Consider the following 22,066-nt stretch of genomic DNA (forward strand, 5'->3'; position numbering starts at 1 on the left):
AAAAAGCTTTTCTTCTAAGTTTGCTATAAAAGGTGTAAGAAAATTAGGGTCAGTGAACGGATACCTACTATTTTTCACTGGTGAGGCAAAAACTATGTATTATGGGATCACTGTGAAATCAAAAAGTTGGCAGGACTGGGAAAGCTTCAGAAGAACTCTACAAAAGTGACTTAAGTTCTGAAAAATGTGTGTCAGAGATTTAAAAGGAAAAAGGTTATGAGGTTAAAATATGATTTAATCTTGGTCACTAGGTATCCACATAAGGAAAAGATAATTGATATTATATGGATTTTTAAAGTAGCAGCCAAAGGTTTAACAAGATACAACAACTGAAGTAGAAGCTAGAAGAAATTAAACTGAAAGCATAGTATTTTGCTATTCTGTAACTCACGCATCCAAATCACTTGACTTACTGAAAGCTAACCTGTTGCCACCATGTGCAATATTTCCACCACAGAAATTTTGGTTACCGCAAACACTTTATGCTTCACATTTCTTTTGATTTCATGGCAAAGTAATATTTTCGATTAAACAGTTCTGTCTTAGCAACCACTAAATTTCAGTAATAAAAACCATCATTAATTCACGCCCCACTGTTTTTAGACTAGTGAGCTAAAACTCCACTGAGTTAATAACAATCACAAGAAGTGAAACAACAACAACAAGACAAAACAGACCGCTCTCAATTTAGGCATTTAAGTCCCAATCAGCCGTCTTTCTAAAAAACAGGTTTTGAATCAAACACAGGTCATTGACTCAGTATAAGAATTACTAGATACGTTTTGTTCTGTAGCCTTATTTTATATAAGAAGTCAGTTTAATCATACACAGTGGTTGCATGTGTCCCTGAAGTCAAGTGTACTGCTGTTCAAAATGTGATAAACTCCGTTCCAAATTCTATCTATGAAATATGTTCAATTGTCACTCTAAGGTGCTATTCTTCATTGCATAACAGTAAATTAAAGCAAGTGTGATTCACTGAAAAATATAGAAGTGTATAATATCCTTTTACTGCTACAAAAGATGTGTTTTTCAGAACAAAAACATAAAGCAGAAAATACTGTGACAAAACAAAACATCATTTTTAATTTTTCACTTTTTGTTCTGGTATCATGCTGTATCTCCTTTGGCCACAGAGTGTGAAAATTGCCTTATTTGGCCTCACCTAAACTAAGGTATCAGTAGAAATAGGATAATAAAAAAGCAAAGATATCAGAAATGTCAGAAAATTTTTAAGACATACCCATAAGCGTACATATTGAGAGTACATAGGTTCATAAAAACAGACCTTGGCTGCATTCTTGCCCTGTATCCATTTCTTGTTATTTTGAATAAAATATTTGAGTAAATGTGGTATCTGAATGTCTGTAAATTCAGTTCGCTCTTTCTGTATCATCTGCTTCCTTTATGCCAGTTGTATTCTTAATGATGCGGTAACAATTAAAAAAGGTAGTATATATGAAACTAAAACAACTGCATTCCTAAAAAAATTGTGTTAATATCAAACCCAGTGTTTAAACTTGCTTTGTATTTGGTTTCTGTGACTATTACTGTTTGCCAACAGAAGTATTAACCAGAAACATCAACTGTAATTGTTTATTAGGGAATATACTTTGAAAGTAAATATTGATCTGTGTTCTACTAATCACATAATGAATGAAAAACCGTATCATGTGATCTGTGTTTTCAATCAAAGCTAATAAAGACAGATTAAATTTCTAATAGATTTTACATCATACTATTCATGCACAACTGACATGCAAAAATTACATAGCAAATACTTTCAAAAAATTAATACACCTCTTTGTGGCCATTTAAAACAAAAAAGAAGCTAACTTCATCAAATAAATGATTTGCATCAGATTATGGGTGTAGTTCTACTCCCAAAACACAGAAGTAGCTACTGAAAATGTAATTGTCAAATCCTAGTGAAGGATGCCTGTCACTTTGTATCAAAGTAAAATACTCTGGAGTTTCATTCACATGGCTTTAATTTTTAATTTTAAGGTAAAACATAAAATTAATATTTTAGTGCATTTTTCCCCAAACTTTTAATCTCAAAATGTCTTCAACAAAAATTGCTGTTTTCTTTTATCCTCCAATTCTCCTTGCCAATCTCCCTTAGGACTGAAATCCACATGGAACTCAACTTAAAGAACAGAAAATGGGAAGAATGCATTCATTTCAGGACACGATACTGTAAGTATTGGCTGGTGACAATGCCCATTATTCTGTTATGCACAGATAGGACTAAATTCTCTCCAGACTAAGGCAGTGACAGACAACAGATAACTTCAGCTAAAGAAATCAAGTTAAGTAGGTGAAACGCATCACATGGAACCTTGAAAATCTGTGAAGAAATTTTCTGTGCCTTTAGAAAGGAGCAAAAAGTACCACATTTTCTTAATAGGTTTCTTATTGCTGCAATGCAGGAAGTAATTTATTAGGCATCCTAGACTTCTTTTGTTGCACAAAGGTTTTCGAGAACTATTGCAAGGGCCAGAGTCTCCGAGCACACTTGGAAGAATGAGCAGGAAATCCAGTAGTGTAGATTGCACAGGAAAAAGAAGCCCCTGACCCTTACCTATTAGAGAGCAGCATATGGGCCATGCTCTCAGAGTGTGACAGGCAGCAGGACTCTTGCTAGTCTACTCTTTCAATGTGCTGACATACTTCTGTATTTTAATGGATTTTCTTTCTGTTGGTTACTATTGTGCACGCTTCTATTAGTATATGTTAAAATAGAAATGAAATGGAAAGTATAAAGTACACCTCAGTTTAAATCACATACAAAAATCCATCACGCCAGCATTGCCCCATTATGCAGAGGCAACCCTGTGCATTAACATTCATGAAAACAGAGTTCATGAGTCACCTCAGGGCTTATGCTCCCCATATAGGTAGAGACTGCGCCTGTCGTGGCAATAATACCCTTGGTACCAAGATGGAGCATGCCATCTGCACTGCAAAAAGAGCTCTGGCAGCTAGCAAATTACCAAGGAGGCATTAGCTGTAGCCTAGAAGGGTCAAAGTTGTGATGGTAGCAATAATGGCTTAAGAGTGTCTTTAAGCCCATTAGAGGAGCACCAGGAGCACAAGCTATTATTCAGGGTGGGAAGAAAAGTAATTTGCAAAACCAGAATTAAAATCAGAAGATGATCTTATGGCTTTTGTATTACTATTTTCAAATTAAGCAATAAAAAGGAGCGTGAATTGTATTCTATTAATTCACACACAGTATTTTCATTCTTGTATAGTCAACACAACAAGGGGTGAATTAATGTTACTTTGTTCTGACACTGTTGTGATTACAAAATGCTAATTTTAAAAAATATTTATATTGCTAATTAAGGAAGAAGGTCAGAAGTTCTAAGCTCCGGCTGCAATCAACACAGTTCACTGCTCTGAATTTTACAAGTTCTGAGCTGTGAATTGTGCTGATTGCAGGCACTGCTCTGGATTCTTATTAGCCAGTCAAACCATCCAATTGCTACAAACCATTTTATAATATATTCTATTGTATTATGTTGTGCAAATCCTAGTAGCGTGATGCAAACATTAATATCATGAAGTACAACAATAAAACTCATTCCGTATCAGCATAAAAGGTACATGTGGATTTTAGAAATAAAAAAAAAAAAAAATAAAGGCAATAAAGATATGAACACTTCGTCATGCTGACACAAGAAGAAAAGTGAGCTAATTGTATAGAAAAGAAACTGAGGAACCAAACCAAAGTGGAAAGAAAAACCAAACAAAGAAAATCCAGAAAAGAGGAGGTTATGAAACTGTGTGCCTGTGTCTGCATGCTCAAGTACAAAGTCTTAAGTTATAAAAGAACTCAGCTGTATGCAACAAAGGTAAAATAATCACAGGACAGAAATAATAACAAATGAAACAGCAAGTGGTAATGTTCTAAAACATTGGCATTAAAGCATCATCTGGGGGCAAATGAGAGAAGAAAAAGACTGAAAAGTGGGGGGAAAAGCCATGCAAAAACCATGCATACAATGTGACATTTTAGTTGCATCATATGAACAGTAATTTATGTGCTTTGCTACAATTTATTTTTAATTACTGGCATACCTTTTTATGTTATTTAGCTAGTATGGGCAGGATAAGTTTTTCAGAGAGGAATTATTATTTTGTAACTAAGACAAATGTTATAAACAATGAAAGACTTCAATAAAAATATGCATGTACGCTTACAAATGTAAAATTTCATTCCTTCCTCTAATAACAGCAGACTAATGAACTTCCAAAGGACAGAGATAACCTGTAGAGGGAGACCTGGCCGCCCTGGAACATCTCAGTTACAGAGTTGCCACAGGCAGGGGTGGAGAAGAGAAGCCCTTACCCTGACTGCAATGTTTGTGCAAACCCTTTGAGGATTTCACAATAATCTGTAAATCAATAACTTAGTTTTCATCTTTAGATCAAGCCAACACATGCAGAAGAGAGGCCTAAATTCTCAGTTTAGTTTTACGGTGTTTCACTGCAAATTCCTGTAATAGTCTGTTGTTTCAGGATTACAAAGTAGTTGATAAATCAAATACTTAATTTTTAACACTAAACCGTATCTTTTACTTTATTTTGCATAGAAATTTGTTATGTTTACATACAACCAATTATAAGAGTTCAGTTTTTGTGAAGGCTTAGCACAGCTTTATTTTTTATTTCAGTGCAAAATTGTAAGTGCTTGTATTATAAATGGGTCTGTACATTTTATATTACTTTTACAAGCTACTTACAGCATGTACATAATGACACCTATGCTCCAAATGTCACACTGTTGGCTGTAGTCATAGGCACTGATCACTTCAGGGGCTGCCAACCAAGCAGAAAAAATAATATTAATAATAGAAAAAAAAAAAACCTTTTAAATGCTTAAACACAAAGAATGAAGAATGTGCTGTTGTGGTATAATTTATTCCCATATGTAAAGAGGAACCAACAGCAGATGTTTAAATGAATAATGTACAGACCTTAACAATTCATGCTGATGTGTCCTCACTTTTATCACTTAGCTGTTAAGGGGGTGGTGACATTGTGACATTAGCTGTATGATTAAACTTAGTATTCTTTTTCCCCACAATAAGTTATTAAAGTAGCATTCATAACACACTGACTTAAAGTACTGCAAGACACCATATGAACCAAGAGATGTGGTTGTGAGTTCACAGCAAGATCTATGGTTTTCACTTCCAGAATCAATGGAGGTGACATACTTAGCCCCAATAAGGAACAGAAGATAAAAACCTTCACACAATAGAAGAGGAGATTCACAGAGACTATTTTATTTGGTGTTGTCCCACCAAATCAAAAAGCTTGTTTAACCGTCATCTCAGTGTTTTATGTTTTAGGTAGGTACCAAGCTTCAGATATCTAATTATTATGTCAAGGTTAACTTAATGGTTAACTTAGTGGCTTGATAATACCATAACTGGTAAAACAAGAGTTCTTGCCAAGAACTTTACTTGTTTTACTGGTAAAACAAGACTTCTTACTGTTAATATTGCCAAACTGGCCAAAACCTACAGTGTCATCTCATTTTTAATCAAGCGTTTTGAGAACATTTTAAATGAGCAGCAATTCATGCTATTAACATCCTGGGAAAACTTACAAACTTATATAAGTTTATATCTTTATATACATATCCTACACAAAATAAAATAACTGAATTGGGAAACTGGTGTTACTTTTTTTTTTTTTAATAAACCAGTCTGGTTAAATTGTAAATTTCCACAAGTCTCACACACAAGAAGGGAGCATACAAAAGATGGAAACAAGAACAAAAGGAAAACATAAGCATTGAGGGGTAAAATCAGAAAGGAAAAATGAGAAGCAACCAGAAAGGGACGTAACTAAAAATGAAATAATCTATAAGTATATGAGTAGTAGGAAGACAATGAATAAGGAGGCTGTTATTATATTCAACCAAGAATGCAATTGATAGATGATGCTCAGAAGGCAAATGTATTTAATGTCTTCTTACATCAATCTTAACCAAAATGTCAACTGCAAGCAGTGGATAGCACAATCAATATCAATGACAAAGGGGCAAGACCTCAGTTTTTTACAGAGAAGCAAAAGGTTAGCAAGTACTTAGGGTGGAAATTTTAAAATCAGCTGTAACCGATAAAATTCATTCTAGAGTACTTTTAAAACTGACAAGACTTTTCAGAGCTATTAGTGGTTCAAGAACTATTAGTGGAAGGCAGGTAAAATACTTGAAAACTGAAAAAGGCAATCATGGTATCTATTCTTGAAAGGGTGGAAAAGCTGGCACCAAAGAATTACAGATGCGACCCATTAATTTTAATTCCCAGGAAAATAGTGGAAATAATAAGCACCTAGAAGAAAACAAAGAGGTAAGTAACAGCCATTATGCACCTGTCAGGAATAAATCTCCATGAAGCACAGGTTGATAGTCTTCGGGGTTAGAGGAGGAACACTGAATATCCCATATCACTATTTTAGTAAGGCTTTTGATACTGTTTCACATAACTTTTTTCATAATACTGCCTACATTAAAATATCACAGGAACAATGCACACATGCTTATAAAAATTGCTTCTCGGAAAGTAGTTGTAACCTGTTCATTGTCCAAGTGGAAGGCTGTGTCAAGGAATGTTTTGTAGGTGTCTGTCCTAGGCATGATACCATTACAATTGATGACATGGATGATCGAAGAGAGAACACGCTTATTAAATCTGAAGACAACATCAAGCCAGGAGTGACTGTAAGTATATTGAAAGACAAGCTCAGGATGCAAACAAAGAACTGGACTGTTGTGAACCACAAGCTGAACATGAGTTAACAGTTCCAGTGTCACTGGACAATGCCTCTGCGAGACAGGATTAGCATAAAACTGCCAGTCCGGTACAAAATCTCTTTGTGCACACCTGCCCTTTCTGAGGAGGCCAAGGCCAACACTCCTCCCCTTGTCTGGGCTAGAAGCCTATTTAAATATGGCAGGTGAAAAACAGGCCAATGGCCTGATTACCAGCCCTTACCTCTTGTTCTTTTATGTGGCATTCAGAGTCCTTAAATAAATTACAAAAAGACAGTCGTTACCTGGGCTTTATACGCAAGCCTAAGGTCTGCAGTACATACAAAACAATCCTTCCCCTCAGCCCAGCACTGGTGAGGCTTCAACTAGATATTGTGCTCAGTTTTGGATACTCCCATTTTGACATAATAGGTTGCATAAATGGAGCATGGCGAGTCAATCACTAAGACAGGAAATGCAGGACAGGACTGAGAAAATTCATCCTGTTTAGTCTAAAGAACAAGAGACCAAGGGAGAAGCATGATATCAGACTGCTGAAAATAGGAAGGTGGCTACCTGTTCTTCATATGGATCGGGTGAGAAATAATAGTCTGAAAATATGAAGTGCAATTCCACCCTTTTCCTTAGCCCCACACATAGGCTCCCACCACCTCCCGTAGGTCAGCTCTAGCAATTATGTGGCTGCAGGTGAGTTAACTGAAAATTCATAATGAAAAAAGTGATTAGATCATGGCCTGTAGGTATAAGTTTAAGCTGATTGTGAAACTGAAGGTTCAGGGCAGACAGGAGGAAAAATTTCTAGGGGGATAATGAAGCACCAGAATAGAGTGCCCGGGAAGATTATGGAGTCTCCATTACTGGAGGTCTTCCAGTACACTTTACACAAATATTCATCAGAAATTACTTAAGTATGGTTGCTTCTTTCTTTAGACACAGAAATAAATCAAATGACTCAAAGTCCCTTCCAGTGTTGAGACTCTATGCTTCTGTCATGATTAGTAAATCAGAAAGTAATTTCATCCCATGCAACCCCCTCGCTTAAAGAAGTATTTAATATTACTAGTATTTCATCAATCAAAATGTCAGAAGGACTAATTATCTTCCTCCAAAAATGATTTCTTTTTTGCTTCAGTTTGTTATAAGCAAGCTGTGAAATGCATTGCTGGTATATACCATTGAGGAAAAGAACTTCATAGAATTGAAAAATGAATGCTATATTGGATAATGAAGTGAAGTATATTATAGCATGCAGTATAAATCAGGAAGGGGTACAAATCTTTATATTATGGAACACAAAGCATTCATTGCCTAAATAGGCAAAGAAAAAACCCTGAAAAGCATGCCCTTTGGACAGGCTATGTCATAATTACCTGTTTTCATTCCATTTCAACATCAAATAATTATCAGTGTCATACACGTGGATAGACACATTGCTTGGATGGAAATTTTCTAAGAAAAAACTGGTTTAGAATTTAACCTCATTGTTTAGCTGGAGATTCCTAAAAGTTTCTGCAGCACATCAGAAGTCACAAATTAGCTTTACGTAACCAGAGGAAGGTACTGTGATTCGGGTAGCACTGTTGGCTTCAAAAACACCCAGCAAGAGAGAAAAAGCTGACCTTGTAACAACGGAATATGTTAGTTGCACTGAACTTAGCAATAATATAAAGTAGACTGAGGCAGTTTGAAGGCAACTTCATGTAGAATGGAAATGCAAAGTGAGTGTTGTCTGCATGGAGGGCATGATAAATCTTACGAGAAAAGAAGAATAAATTAGTTCTGCATATCATCTAAGAGATTGTAATGAGTACCTGATGAGCTAGGGGAGCAGAGAGAAAAAAAACAGCAGAAAAGAAGGGCCTGACAATGAACAAGTACAACATCATCAAGGAATATCATCACACAAGAACCCAGACTCCTCTACAGCAACATCTAAGATCTGATGAAAATCTTCCCAAACTCCTACCTTCTTTTGTTGTAGTAGACATAGAGTTAATTTCATGCAGCCTGTAGGCATCAATTATAAAGTGACCCCCTGCATGACACAGTTTGTCACTGCTTTCACTCTGAAGAGGTACAATCAGCAGGAATAGCTGTTTGTCCTCACTGTAGGGACCTGCTTGTCTCCTTTAGGAACTGGGTAGCAAGTGGAGTGAGAGCATCCCCTCAATCAGCTGACCCAAGCAGTGATTGGCAGCAGTCCTCAGCTGGTGTGCAACTGTTGTACCTCTTTTCCTGTGAGTAGCTGAGAAGTATGGAGTTCTTCTGTCTCTCTTATGCAGAAGGGAGTTTGAAAAGAATTGGTTACCTTGCATTAAAACCGGCTCTTTGAATCTCCGATTACCTCTGCCCACCAGTGGCACATTTGCAAAAACCACATGCACTTGATTTCAGATTCTTTGGTCAGAAATGTCTCCTGTCAACTTCGTCTAGGCTTTAAGTATCCATGAACCTTCCAAGGCTGTCTTAAAGGATGGCACAACTTTAAATACTATTCAAGTTCTTAACCCATGAAGAATTTCAGAGGTTTTGAACTTCCAGAATAGCAAGAGAAAGAAAGAACGTGTGTAGGCAAACATGCCCCAGAGCTGATTTAAAATAAATCATTGCTTGTTTTCTTTAGAGCCCCATTTATCTCCACTCCAGTTTGCTGAACCAGTAGAAGCAGACAATAAAGACCATGACTATCAAAAGAAACCTTACCAAAAAAGCACTACTCATCACCTGTCCCTGAAAAGGGGATGTAAATAACCTATGCAGCTGTTCCACTTACCTACCAGAAATATATGCCTCAAAAGACATCTGAAGGCTGACTGAATAACAGCACAATGAAATAAAATTATTTCCAGGAGATCTTAGGTCATCTCTAATGTTGTTTGATAGAAGTAGCATCCAAATTAAAATGGTGATTCCATACCCTTTCAACAAAAGCTACAAATATCTGAAGAGATGACATTTTTCTGTAGGACAAAATCTGAGTTTGCAAGGCATGTACCTTAGCTTCCTTTCCTTAGTGTAGAACTCAAAAAAGGAAAGTGAATTGTAACTGAAATTCAGGATACACAAACTTGCAATGAAACCTGCATATTGCTCTGCCTGTAGCCAACAGTGAAAGATGACTCTGCCAAACAAGCCCAGACCCATTTCAAGAAGGTGGGGGAAGGGGAGAAAAAATTATGCAGCTATTGGGTCAAGGATGGTTCTATCATTCCCTTCAGAAAAATCTCAGAAGACATGCACTTCCTGGCTGGAGGTACAAGGCCCCTGTGGAACCTGGCTACCATCAGCAGAGAAAGAGTTGAGAGAGCCGACCCTTGCAGATCTTCCGCCAGTCTACATATTTTTAACAGTAAGTGTTGACATCTTAGATAAATAAAGACAATAAGGGATTGCTCCTACTAGACACCACTAGCCAGAAGAAATGGAATGGCATGTAGAGTAGAGTACATATGGACAAGCGTTTGAAGAAGCCACATAAATTCACTATTTTTTTCATATATATAACAAGTAGTAAGCATGTTTAAAACACCAGAAAGTACCAGGATTTTGCCAGCTGCCTTGCCCTGATACCTGTCGATACCTGTTGCAACCTGTCCCCTCCAGATCCTCAGGAGAAGGCCTGATCTCTGACAGACCACAGAGAGAGAGAGACAGACAGTGTGAATGGTCTGCCAAGGATCCAACAGTTGCACCACACTGCGAACACAGTATTAATCTGTGGAATTCACTGCTATGTAGAAGCTATAACTTAGTAAAATGGACACATTGTCCTGGTTTCAGCTGGGATAGAGTTAATTGTCTTCCTAGTAGCTGGTACAGTGCTATGTTTTGAGTTCAGTACGAGAAGAATGTTGATAACACTGATGTTTTCAGTTGTTGCTAAGTAGTGTTTAGTCTAAAGTCAAGGATTTTTCAGCTTCTCATGCCCAGCCAGCGAGAAAGCTGGAGGGGCACAAGAAGTTGGCACAGGACACAGCCAGGGCACCTGACCCAAACTGGCCAACGGGGTATTCCATACCATGGGACGTCCCATCTAGTATAGGAACTGGGGGGAGTGGGGGCGGGGAATCGCCGCTCAGGGACTGGCTGTGTGTCGGTCGGCGGGTGGTGAGCAATTGCACTGCGCATCGTTTGTACATTCCAATCCTTTCATTATTACTGTTGTCATTTTATTAGTGTTATCATTATCATTATTAGTTTCTTCTTTTCTGTTCTATTAAACCGTTCTCATCTCAACCCACGAGTTTTACTTCTTTTCCCGATTTTCTCCCCCATCCCACTGGGTAGGGGGGGAGGGAGTGAGCGGCTGCGTAGTGCTTAGTTGCTGGCTGGGGTTAAACCACGACACATATCAGAAACAGATACTAAACATTTACATTTATATAATGCAAAACGTATATGAAATGTAGGTTCTTATAATGATGGACAATTTATTCCACAGCAGTTGCATAAGATCTGATGAGCCCCACTAAAAAATTGTTATCATTTACAGCTGCACCTTTCTCTGAAGTTGATGCTTTGGGTCTCTGAGATAATTGTATGAGATTAGAAATAAAAGCAGTTTAAGCTAGTATGACAATTCTTGTGAGAAAAGAAAAGAAGAAAAAGAAGGGGCTTAAAGATCCTATGACTCTTTGTGATCTGGAAGGAATCTAGAGAGTTGTAGCTCTTGAAAAGACCAAAGCGCTGAACTTACCCATGTATATAGGAGTCCCACAGATAGACTGAAACATGCTCTCACTACCACCAGGTTTTTGTAAAGCTAAAGTGAAGTCAGCCACCTAGTAGGAAAAAATACAATGTTAAAAGTAGCAATAAAGATGGACTTCTTAGTGCTTTTGTCAAGTGCAGAACTTACTGTTTGGAGTCAAAATGATAAAGTCAGAAAAAACAGTAAAAATGAGAGTTTCATATAATGATCTTCAGTTTCTTCCTCCTCTATTCTTCCATAAAGATAAGCAAGTTTGTGCCAAACACCAGTAACGTTTGTCCTGTACTTACTTTGCTGGGTGATTTGTTCCACCACTTAAGTGTTTTTTTAATATAACATTTTTTTCCTTGACATTGAAAGTCACACTAAACTAAGTATCCTCCAGGGACACAGAGCAAATCCGTGCTGACCACTTTACATTCTCTGCGAATAAAGCAGGTTGGAAAGCCCAGCTACAGCAAACTGATGGTGGAGACACTACATTGCTGTGGGCAAGGAGCGACAGAAACAGAAGTTAGAAGGTCAAGATAAACAAAACCAAGTTGCTGATAAATCAGAGTGCTGCTTGTTAAGAACCTAAATGAAAATCTAGACTGTCAGATGAACATGGACAACTCCTCAGCTGATGGTTACAGCATGCTCTCAGTGGATCCACTCCTTCTCACAGCTGTGGGGACATGTAGCAGCAGGAAAGACAAATGGCTGGAAATGCATCTCCATCGTCTCCACCAGAAAGAGGCGATCTTTGGCATGGCTCAAACCCAGCTGAGCAGCAGACCTTCCCCCTCCGCCTTCAGGGCAGCATTTCAGGGCCAGCCACTCAGTGGGTCAGCAGCTTCAGCCCGCAAAAATTTGCAGCCCTTGTTATATTGCACAAATGCATTTGTGCTTGTCCATTAGACTGATATGGATTCCACTGTCTCTCAAGCTGGTCTTTAAGAAAAAGAGGATGCAAAATGAAAATTTCACTTCCTGGAGGCAGTTTTCTATCTGTTGTTCTGCTGGTCTGAAGCAGACATCAGAGTACACCACCAGCTCCAACGTTCAACCAAAAGTTGAAGGCTAGAAAATCTTAGCTAAAACCAGAGAGTGTTACTTTTGATTTGGTTTAAGATGAACCAAATGAATTCTATTCTATATGGAAGTAGAGTGAGCAAATTAAGGAAGAGAGAGAATATACCCACATCTAGAAACTTTCCTCTTGTCCAGTTATAATCCTGGAATTCCCTGAAACAGATGTTGTTGTGTCCACCCTCTCCAAACCCTAAAAAAAAAAAAAAAATCTTTATAGTGGGGTTATGGTTTGTTTTCATTTGATGGTTTGGGGTGGGGGGGTACAAAAAAAACCGAACAAAAACCAAACAAGTTAGCTGCTCCTTTTCGTTTTACTGGTATCTATGAAGGAAAACTACTTCACCAAGTTTACGTTGGTTAACACATTACAAAAGAATAAGATTATTGCATTCTGCCTCCTCTTTAAGCACCGAGTGTTTGAGATATCGGTGAAATTAAATGGGGCCAAATTATGGTTCCCTCTAAAAGTTACCTGTAAGGAGATGAAGCTAAAAGTCTGTGTCTTTCAAATAATTATCATACCATAAGCAGCACAGTATCCAAGTCCTGGATGTAAGAGAAGTTGACTTAAAATATTAGAGTCATGCTGTACACCATGATGAAATAAGTGAGGTTTATTCACAAATTTAGTATTTCAGAATTTCAGGACATGGGAAAAAATGGAGGGGGGGGGTAGCAGCTCCTATTCTCCAGTACCCCCTTGCAGGCATTTTGGGTGTCCTAGAATAGGCTGTCATTACAAACTCACTTGCTTCTTCCCTTTTCTTTCTCATGTGACAAAACCATAAGGAACTCTGATATCCAAAATGAGAGAAAAAAATAAATAAAACACTCACAGCATCTTCCATACAGGCACAATACTACACATACCCACAAAAAGCAAACTGGAAGCCCGATTGTTTGCTTTCTGAGGGTCACCTTTCCTTACTAAAAAATACTTAAACTCTACCTTTTTTGCTGCAAAAACTGGAAGCAGTTAGGACCCATCCCTGGGGCTTTGACTTCATCCTTCATGTGGGAAAGCATTTCTTTTTTTTTATTTAACAGATAGGGTTTTATCCTGATAGTAAAACCTTATTCAGGTGTAATACTTATGTGGAAAAGCCAGTTTCTTCAGTATATTTTTATACTTTTTATCTCAAATCTCGTGAGGCAATACATATATCTGAAGTTGTCAGTATTTCTGAGTTTGGGAAGGAATGTCCCGATACCTGCAGGTGGCTTGAAACTGAAGGTCTATCTATACTTATAAACAAAATTTCATCTAAACTCCATGCCAGTATGCACCTGTGCCATGTACTAGTGTATCATATGGAAGAATCTCTGTTCTTTCACCAGGAGGAATCTGTGTCTGGATTTCTCCCATAATTGTCCCTGCATGTCCTGCCCCAAACCAGAAAATCGTAAAGATTCGGGAAGACTATTTCTCACAGCCAAAACCAGGAGGGTGTGAACCTTAGCCTCACATTTAACATCAGCTGCCTCAAGTCTGAAAACTCTGAAGCAGAAAAATATTGGTTTTAGCTGTTTATCTATTTCATGCTGTGTGACGGACCTCCCCTTTCCTGTAGCCGCTTTTATTGCTACTAGCCATACCAGCTTTGGGGTTTGCTTCCTTGTTTTCCGCTTCTTCCATTAAAGTTATTCAGGAGTTACTCTCCTCTAAAATGAGGAGAACAAGGAAAATGGGGAAAGATCTGTTCTCATTCACAGGATGGAGGCCAGGAAAAATGCTTGCACCTTGGTGAGATGATAGAATGTGATAGTTGTTGTTCCAAATGGATATATAAAGCAAGGCCATGAAATGAGAATAGCTGGCCATGATGGTTTCTACTGATGGAAGTGGTGAACTGACTCCAAGGATGGAAAACCTGTTGACAAACCAGAAGATTTATATCAATGTCTTACCTAGCTCTAACATTTGCAGGAAGAAAGGTACAAATTGCCCCAAACTGAAGGATATAGGGAAATCCAAAATTATGCTTCTTAAAATGACTATAATAATATATCAAAATACATAGGTTCTAAGAAACATAGCAAACAGAGTTCTGCACCCTGGATTTCTCCCACCATAAATTACTGAGTTGTCCACACTTCAGTGTCTGAAATGCTTCTCAACATGGAATTTTCTACCCAAGATAGTATATTCATGATCCAATAATTCAGTTCTACTACATTATTCTAGAAGATGCCTACATTTTCACAGTAACTACTAAAAACAGCAAATCAGCAATGGATAACTAGTGTATGATTTATTAAGCATCAAAGACTATTTTTTCAATAAAAAGATGTAAACTTATGGCATATTGTGTTTAGGTAGTAAATATTTATTAATATAAAAAGAATCCTATAATATATTTGTATTTCAATCAAGGCACAGTCTAAATAGGCTTTTTTCCTAAATTACTAACATTAAATTGACAATATGCCAGATTTAAAATTTAATTACATCTTACAGCACCTGCTGGCTTCCTGTAACTAATGGCTTGGGACTATGCTAATATAGATCTAGATGAGCAAGGTAGGGTTACTTTAAGGATTTTTATTTTAAATTGACCTAGAAATATGCTTATCATTTTCAAAAAAAAAAAAAAAAAAGCAAGCCTTTTTCAGCAATGGCACTTAGCTTCCAAAATTATTTTTTCCCCCTAATAACACCATTTAGTAGCTCATTTCAAAAGCTGTTAATAGGTATCAAAGTCAGGTCTCCCAGTAATACCTGGATATTAAAACAAGTTCTTGAAGCAGAACTGCTACAACTGTCGTCTTACCTTTATGTTTAATTTCATTTCATTTGCTTCACCGATGTCACTGCTTTTAACTAAAATGTTTTCCAGTTTTAGATCGCTGTGAACAATATCTGCCAAGAGAGAGTAGGAAATAAAATGTTATCAGTTGTGGTGAAGATATTCTGACAGAAATGTTTTAAACTCTCTTGATTGAGTAATTTTTTTGAGCAGTTCCAGTGCATTTTACTCTGTACTACTGGAAGCCTAAACAAAAGCATGTTTCCTATTTCACCCAGGGAGTCATATAAGTATTTAAAATTTTCAAATCTCATTCCTCCCCACAATCCTGTAATAAAGGAAAAAGTTCATATTGGTTCAGTCTTTAGTATTAGTAGATCAATCTGGCATCATCTAACAAAAAAGTAGGGGTTTTACTGTATAATTATCAAATTTGCCCGTATTTTCATATCTGCAGTTCATTTTCATATCCAAAACCAGCAGAAGTTTTTGCCCTTCCAATGAGTACACAGAAGAAACAAGGCTCTGAACACGGCACCATTCCATAACCCCACATATCTCTATGGAAAAAAAGGCAAATGAAGGATTCCTAAAAGTAGTATGCTGTAACAGAGAGATTAATCATTTCTGTGTAAAAAACTTATTCACAATCCTACACCATCTACCAATTCTAAATTTTTGGCTCGATAGGCTAACTCTGTTGTGGACTGTGCAGAATTGTAATGCTTCTGTGTGGTAGATGAAAATGCTGATGTTTACTGAATCCTAAATGCAACACATGCTGCTAAGAAGTATCAGAAACAATCCACTTCTGCCTTTTTACCTCCTGTAATAGACTATACACTTAACAACTAAACTAAGTTAACGTTACAATGCAAAGCAGTTACAAGTTAGGAAATAATAATACATGTTATTACCGTAGCTGGTACAGAAAGAGAAATAAAAGAAAAATGGTAGCAGTTATTACATCTGTAAGAAAAATAAAGTTCTAAAAAAGCATTCATATATTTTACTTTTTCTTTACCGGACTATTTTTATCCTATGAAATAAATAATAGATAAGAATAGCAATCAGTAACTGTTGTTAAATGTATGAACACTTGAAATCAATGAACATATGGAAGAGACAAAGGAACTTAATTACTGTTTTTGTAAAGATATGCTATTACTGAAGCAAGACTCTGAATGAATTGCCTTGTCTCATTTTCTCTAAAATGTCCTTTACTACATAGAATTTTTTTAAGTCCTCCATCCTCACACAGCTCCATTACAAGATACATTTCCTACTATTAATAGAGAATGTAATGATTTTGTTATTTCTGAGTTTAGTTTCTTTCAGTGTAATAACAATATATATAATTAATAGCAGTGCTCCAGCTGCAGTGGTGACCTAGAACCCCAATGCACTTAGTATTTTATGAACAGAAGGTGAAAGACAATTGACCTGCTACAAATATTGCCAGTGTTCACTACAACAAACTCTCAAGCTTTCGAAACATATACATTTAAAAAAATGTATAAAACCAGTATGATTTCAAAACAAGGACTAAGTATGGATTTAGCTTAAAGCCTCTTCCATTCAATCCATTATCAATGGCTTTCACAGAAAGCACCAACATTTGAAAAAATATAAAATGCAACTTTTCAGCAACTAGGAAAGAAAACTATAATACATTACTCAAATGAGGCTTCTGACCAATTCAATAGCCTGAGAAAAAAACCTGCACTTACAGCTAACAGCAAATATTATTTTACATGCGTTACTGCAATATTTATAATATGGTGCTGTCATTATAAAGTCCTGAGATCTTTTCTGTTCAGCTCAGCAATAATATCTTTCCAACAAGCAATACAGTAAGGTAAAGACAGAATAGTAGTAATTTAATCTCAGAAATAAGATTTCCACCATTCTTTGGCTTTATAACAATTTCTGAAACAACAGACATATAAAAAATGGAAAGACTGCTTACAGGCTGATGTTTCCCCTTGTTAGAAATGCTATGGGCACACAAGAGGACCACTTTCCTTATAGAGCACTACAGCAAACAAACACAGGAAGAAACAGCCCTGTAATTTTCATGGTAACTGTATTTAACTATTGTAATATTTCTGAATAGAAGAGGGAAGGGGGGAAAAAAGGCAGGGCAGGGCGGAAATGAGAATTGGAAGAAGGAAGAAATTAAAACTTAGGCTGTAGTAATTGTCTCTGCCTATCAGAGAAGGCTTAGTCAGGTATTTCCCTTGACATAAACTGGTTTTGTCCTCTGTTGAACAGCTAGTTTATATTTCTGGCAACAGTGGCTTAGCAGGAATTTAGAGGAAAATAAAACATAAATATTTCCACAATGTTTTGGTCAAGAGCTGTAGGATTTGTGTCAAATGACAAAATTGTTAAATAAGATATATGATCAGTTACCATGGAACAGAGATGGTTCTTTTGTTTTTCAGTCTACCGACTCTAGTGCAGCAATTAATGAGATCTGACCTATCCAAACACACCATGCACCTATGAAAAAAAATAAAAACGACTTTACTTAAATAGACGAGGTGATGTTTAATAAGCATCTAAAATGAACACAAAATAAAGATGTCAGGGCAATGGAGTTAAACAAAATGTAATCATTCACATTTAAAGCCGGCAAGCTCAGTGGAGATAATACCCATGATCTCACAAATATATGAACAAGACCAAATGAGCAAAAAATTATTTTACAGAGCACCAAGCACCCCAGTACCCACCAATAACATGACGGATTTTGGTGTGGTATCAATGAGATGAAACAATTCAATCTACCCTACATGAGGGTATCCCATTTAAACATAAACATACCCAGCATTGCGACAGCTGCCATGTGCTAACAATGACCAAAGTGCAGTATCTTTCTAACCTGTTAAATAAACAAAAATTTAAAATAATTTATTATTGCCAATTTAGCAGTTTGAAAAGTCCAGAATATCAAGAGGAATAAAATAATGTATCTGAATTTTCACCTGGTAAATTGTGAGTTTCAGGAATCATCATGCAGCCACAAAACTTTAGGCATAATGTTGTACCGCTATATTCATACTGACTTGTGAATGTAACACTTTGTGTTCCTAATTTATACCTTACTTGCTTCTTAAAAATTAAAATAAATGCTTAAAAAAGCACCACCTTTCAATTGCATATATTCTTTGAACAGATTTGGTTAGTTTGGAATCTAATGTGCAAACATCTTTTCAACTATTCTTTCATGAAGGAATAAGAACCCTAAGTTACATGACTGGACATTAGAGTCTGAGTATTTTAAAAACTTATGCTGCTTCTAGTTTCTGCTACAGAGGCAATGACTAGGACACAGAATAATACCTGAAAAATGAGAATAAACATCTACATAGCTGAAAAGAGAAATTCTGGATCTAATATGACATCTTGGTGCTCAACAGAGATTGGAAACAAAGAATCATCGGGTCATAAGAAAGTTAAGAATATTTTAAAGAAAATCACCTACCTACATGCTATTTACCGTTTTCCTGTTAACTTTTTTGATGGGCCATTTTTTGCCGGTAGTGCTGTGTTTTACTTCAATTACCACCCGAAAGCTGCCTTGTCCTTGGTTCCTTCCAAAAGGATAGCTTTCATTAAGAAACAGATAATCATAAAAAAATAACTGCAGCTTTAAAAAAGCTTTAACATAATATATTTATTTTCCATGACTCTAAAGTAAACTAAACTTTGCAATCAAATGTTTAAAAGATGTTTTTAATAGCAGAGAAGCAATCTGATTTTTCAACAAAAATATTTACAGATTTTTCTACTGAATATGGTTCAGTCTTCATGCATGCTTACCATAAGTTTTAAGACCAGCAACTTGTAGAGTTAAGTATGAATTTTCTACTTCACTTTGCAAAGTACCATGAGATATCACCATACCAACCACAGTCCCAGAGGAGTAACAGGTAAGGTGCAATTTTGAAATATTAAGAACAATGTGGTTAGTTTACAAAGAAATTCCTAGCATAGTTTTGACTTAGAACAGCAACATGAGTACAAACATGACTTCAGAAACAAAGTACTTATAAATTCTAACCTGTGATAAGATTAAAGTTCAGAAATTTGCTTATCTGTGCAAATGCCTGTACACAGAGCATGTTGACCACAATTCAGTGTGCACAGCAAACGTTCCATGACTCTGCCACTGGCACCCAGACCCCTACCAGGGTTAGGCAGAACCCCTGACTCTACCACCCAACCTGTCTCAGTCACCTCACCCATCTCGATGGTCTCACCCCACCACCCCTCATTGCCTGGAATTCTGTTATTGCTATCTAGGAATTCTTCGCTTTATTTTCCATGAAACTCCCGCATGCTTTCTGGGAAATTCCCCTTCCACTCTCTAGGAGTGCCCATCACCACCCCACAATGTGCTTTGTAGGAATTTACCTCATTCTCTCTAGGAATGCACTCCACTGCTTTCAAGGAATATCCTTCTGCTTTCTAGGCATTAACTTCAGCTTTCTAGGAAATTTTCCACATGCCCATAACTTTGCATATGATTTCTGGGAATTCCCCTTTTGCTTTATAAGACTTGCTTGTGTGCTTTCTGGGAGTTCACAGCCCAGCTTTCTAGGAATTTCAAGGGTGCTTTTTAGAATATCCACTTTGGCTTTCTACAAATTCTCTGGGTGTTTTCTACCTTTGCAGGTGTTCTCCCTGCACACCCCACCCTGCTCTCCTCCTTTTTCTACCTTCCACTTTCTAGGATTCCACCTGTGCTTTCCAGGAGTACCCTCTTCACTTTCTAGGCATTCCCACTTTCCTTTTCAGGAAATCTCCCCATTGTTCTGCAGGTATTTCCCCCCGCCATGTGGTTTCTAGGAAATCTGTCCCTACTTTCCAGGAATTTACCTTGTGCTTCCTCAGAAATTCCCCTACGGCTTCCCAGATTCCCACCTGCTTTCCATGAATTCTCACCACCCAAATGCTTTCTAATAACTCCCCCGCTCTGATTTCTATGCATTCCCCTACTGATTTCCAGAGATTTCACCATGTGCTTTCTAGGAAAGCCCTCTTGACTGTGTAGACCTCCTTTTGCTTTCTAGGAAATTTTCCATTCACTTCTTTCCAGGAAGTTCTTCATAAACTTACTAAGAAATCCCACCTCTACTTTGTAGGAACCCTCCCCACTGCTCTCCAGGAACTACCCTCATGCTTTCCAGGAAATCCCCTCCATTTTCTAGGAAATCTCTCTTCTGCTTTCCAGGAATTTACCTTGTGCTTTCTAGGAAATTTTCCATGTGCTTTGTAGGAAGTCTCCCATTGTTTCGTAGGAATTTTCCCCTTTATTTTTCACATATTTATCTCGGGTATCTGAAACTATGTTGGTTCCAAAATGTTTTGCTGAGTAGGATGCTTTGTCTTTGCCAGAGGTACTACAAAGGTTGTGAAGGGAATGGGGGGGGAAGCAAATTCTTAAGTCGCAGCAGCTGATGGAATAATCTGCAGAGGATGAAAATCAAACACAGAGAAATGCTTGGCTTGCCTCACCCGCTGTCAAACAAATACCCACTGACTTCTCTGGTCAGCCTGGGATAACGATGACTCTGATAGCAATTCAGATACCAAGATAGTGAGTGGATAGTCACTGTATAAATGCTAGTGGTAAATAAAACTAAAAAAAACCCCAACCCACCTTCCATGACACCTGTGGTTTGGGAGTTGCAAAAACTGTCTGCAATTGAGAATTTACATATTAAAAACTGTTCTTATATGTTCCTGAATGTAATACTGAAAAAAACAAGCATGTTTCCCATAAAAAGAGTGTCATTTAATCAAACTTTCTCATGCATTTTCATAAACCTTCTGCGAGATCTAAAAGTGGATACTGTTTAAATGCCAGCAACCAAATAGCCAACTAGAGACCTATGTTCTATTGCTAGGGGTAATAAGGGTGACTATCCAATATAATCTGATACTGCTCTTGCAGTAGTGACAAACATCTATGGCTAGACATCTCTAACTTCCTTGTTGAGACTTTGTGTGTCCTCCCACTAACCACATTTTCCACATAATTCACAAAAGCAAATAATTGTTTGTATATCAAGATAGGACTAATTTAGAATGATAGTTACTTTATACCCATGTATATGAATATAAAGAAACGTACATGTAGAAATGCTACTTGAAAGGGGACCCATTTCTGTTAATATCCAAAATCATGGATTTTATTCTGAAATTTCAGTTTCAGTGCTTTTTTCGATTTTCTTTTCAGATGTACATCTAATACAAACTCCTCCAACCAAAGCTTTTAAAGTTTTCAACTGAACAATTTTGAAGCCTACAATATTAAAGAAGGGATTATGATACAAGATAAATATGTCTCCATCAATGTGTTAACTGCTGCAGGAATGATAAGAGACTCTGTACATCAATAAGAGTGAACTACAGAGAAATTAAAGACAATCAACTTCAAATCCAACTTCTGTCTAAATTTTTTCACATGCTATCATTAGTATAGTATTACCATTTACACCCTATTATATAGCTGAAGAGTACCATATTTGAAAGATATCAGGAGTACAAGCGGGTGGTAGGAAAAACAGAAAATTGCCCACCACATGCAAACTCTGACTCCTAAAACAAAAGCTTGATTTTCAAAATACGATGAACATGCAAATTTCATTAACTTCAACTGAATGTGTGCATTCCCAGTATTTCTGTCACGTAGTTGTACTCAGAATACTATTCAACAGAGCTATAAAG

The 22,066-nt window shown here is 37.0% G+C and overlaps 1 protein-coding gene and 1 long non-coding RNA gene across 2 annotated transcripts in view; both read right to left on the bottom strand.

Moving 5' to 3' along the window:
- Positions 1–15,585, bottom strand: part of STK33 (serine/threonine kinase 33) — a 32,143-nt gene extending 16,558 nt beyond the window's left edge. Inside the window, exons 1-4 of the mRNA XM_052810634.1 lie at positions 15,555–15,585; positions 15,350–15,438; positions 11,490–11,574; positions 4,752–4,827 (exon numbers count right to left, since the gene is read on the bottom strand). Coding sequence (XP_052666594.1) covers positions 4,752–4,827; positions 11,490–11,574; positions 15,350–15,438; positions 15,555–15,585 — 281 coding nt within the window. The remainder of the gene's footprint in view (positions 1–4,751; positions 4,828–11,489; positions 11,575–15,349; positions 15,439–15,554) is intronic.
- Positions 15,586–15,772: 187 nt separating this feature from the next.
- LOC128152742 (uncharacterized) lies at positions 15,773–18,937 on the bottom strand. Its single transcript, XR_008238744.1, has 3 exons — positions 18,831–18,937; positions 17,741–17,830; positions 15,773–15,885 (listed from the first exon to the last, which is right to left on the bottom strand). It is a non-coding gene; the product is annotated as an uncharacterized LOC128152742 (long non-coding RNA).
- Positions 18,938–22,066: the final 3,129 nt, after the last annotated feature.

Source organism: Harpia harpyja, chromosome 16 (genome assembly GCF_026419915.1).
Source record: "Harpia harpyja isolate bHarHar1 chromosome 16, bHarHar1 primary haplotype, whole genome shotgun sequence".
NCBI lineage: Eukaryota > Metazoa > Chordata > Aves > Accipitriformes > Accipitridae > Harpia > Harpia harpyja.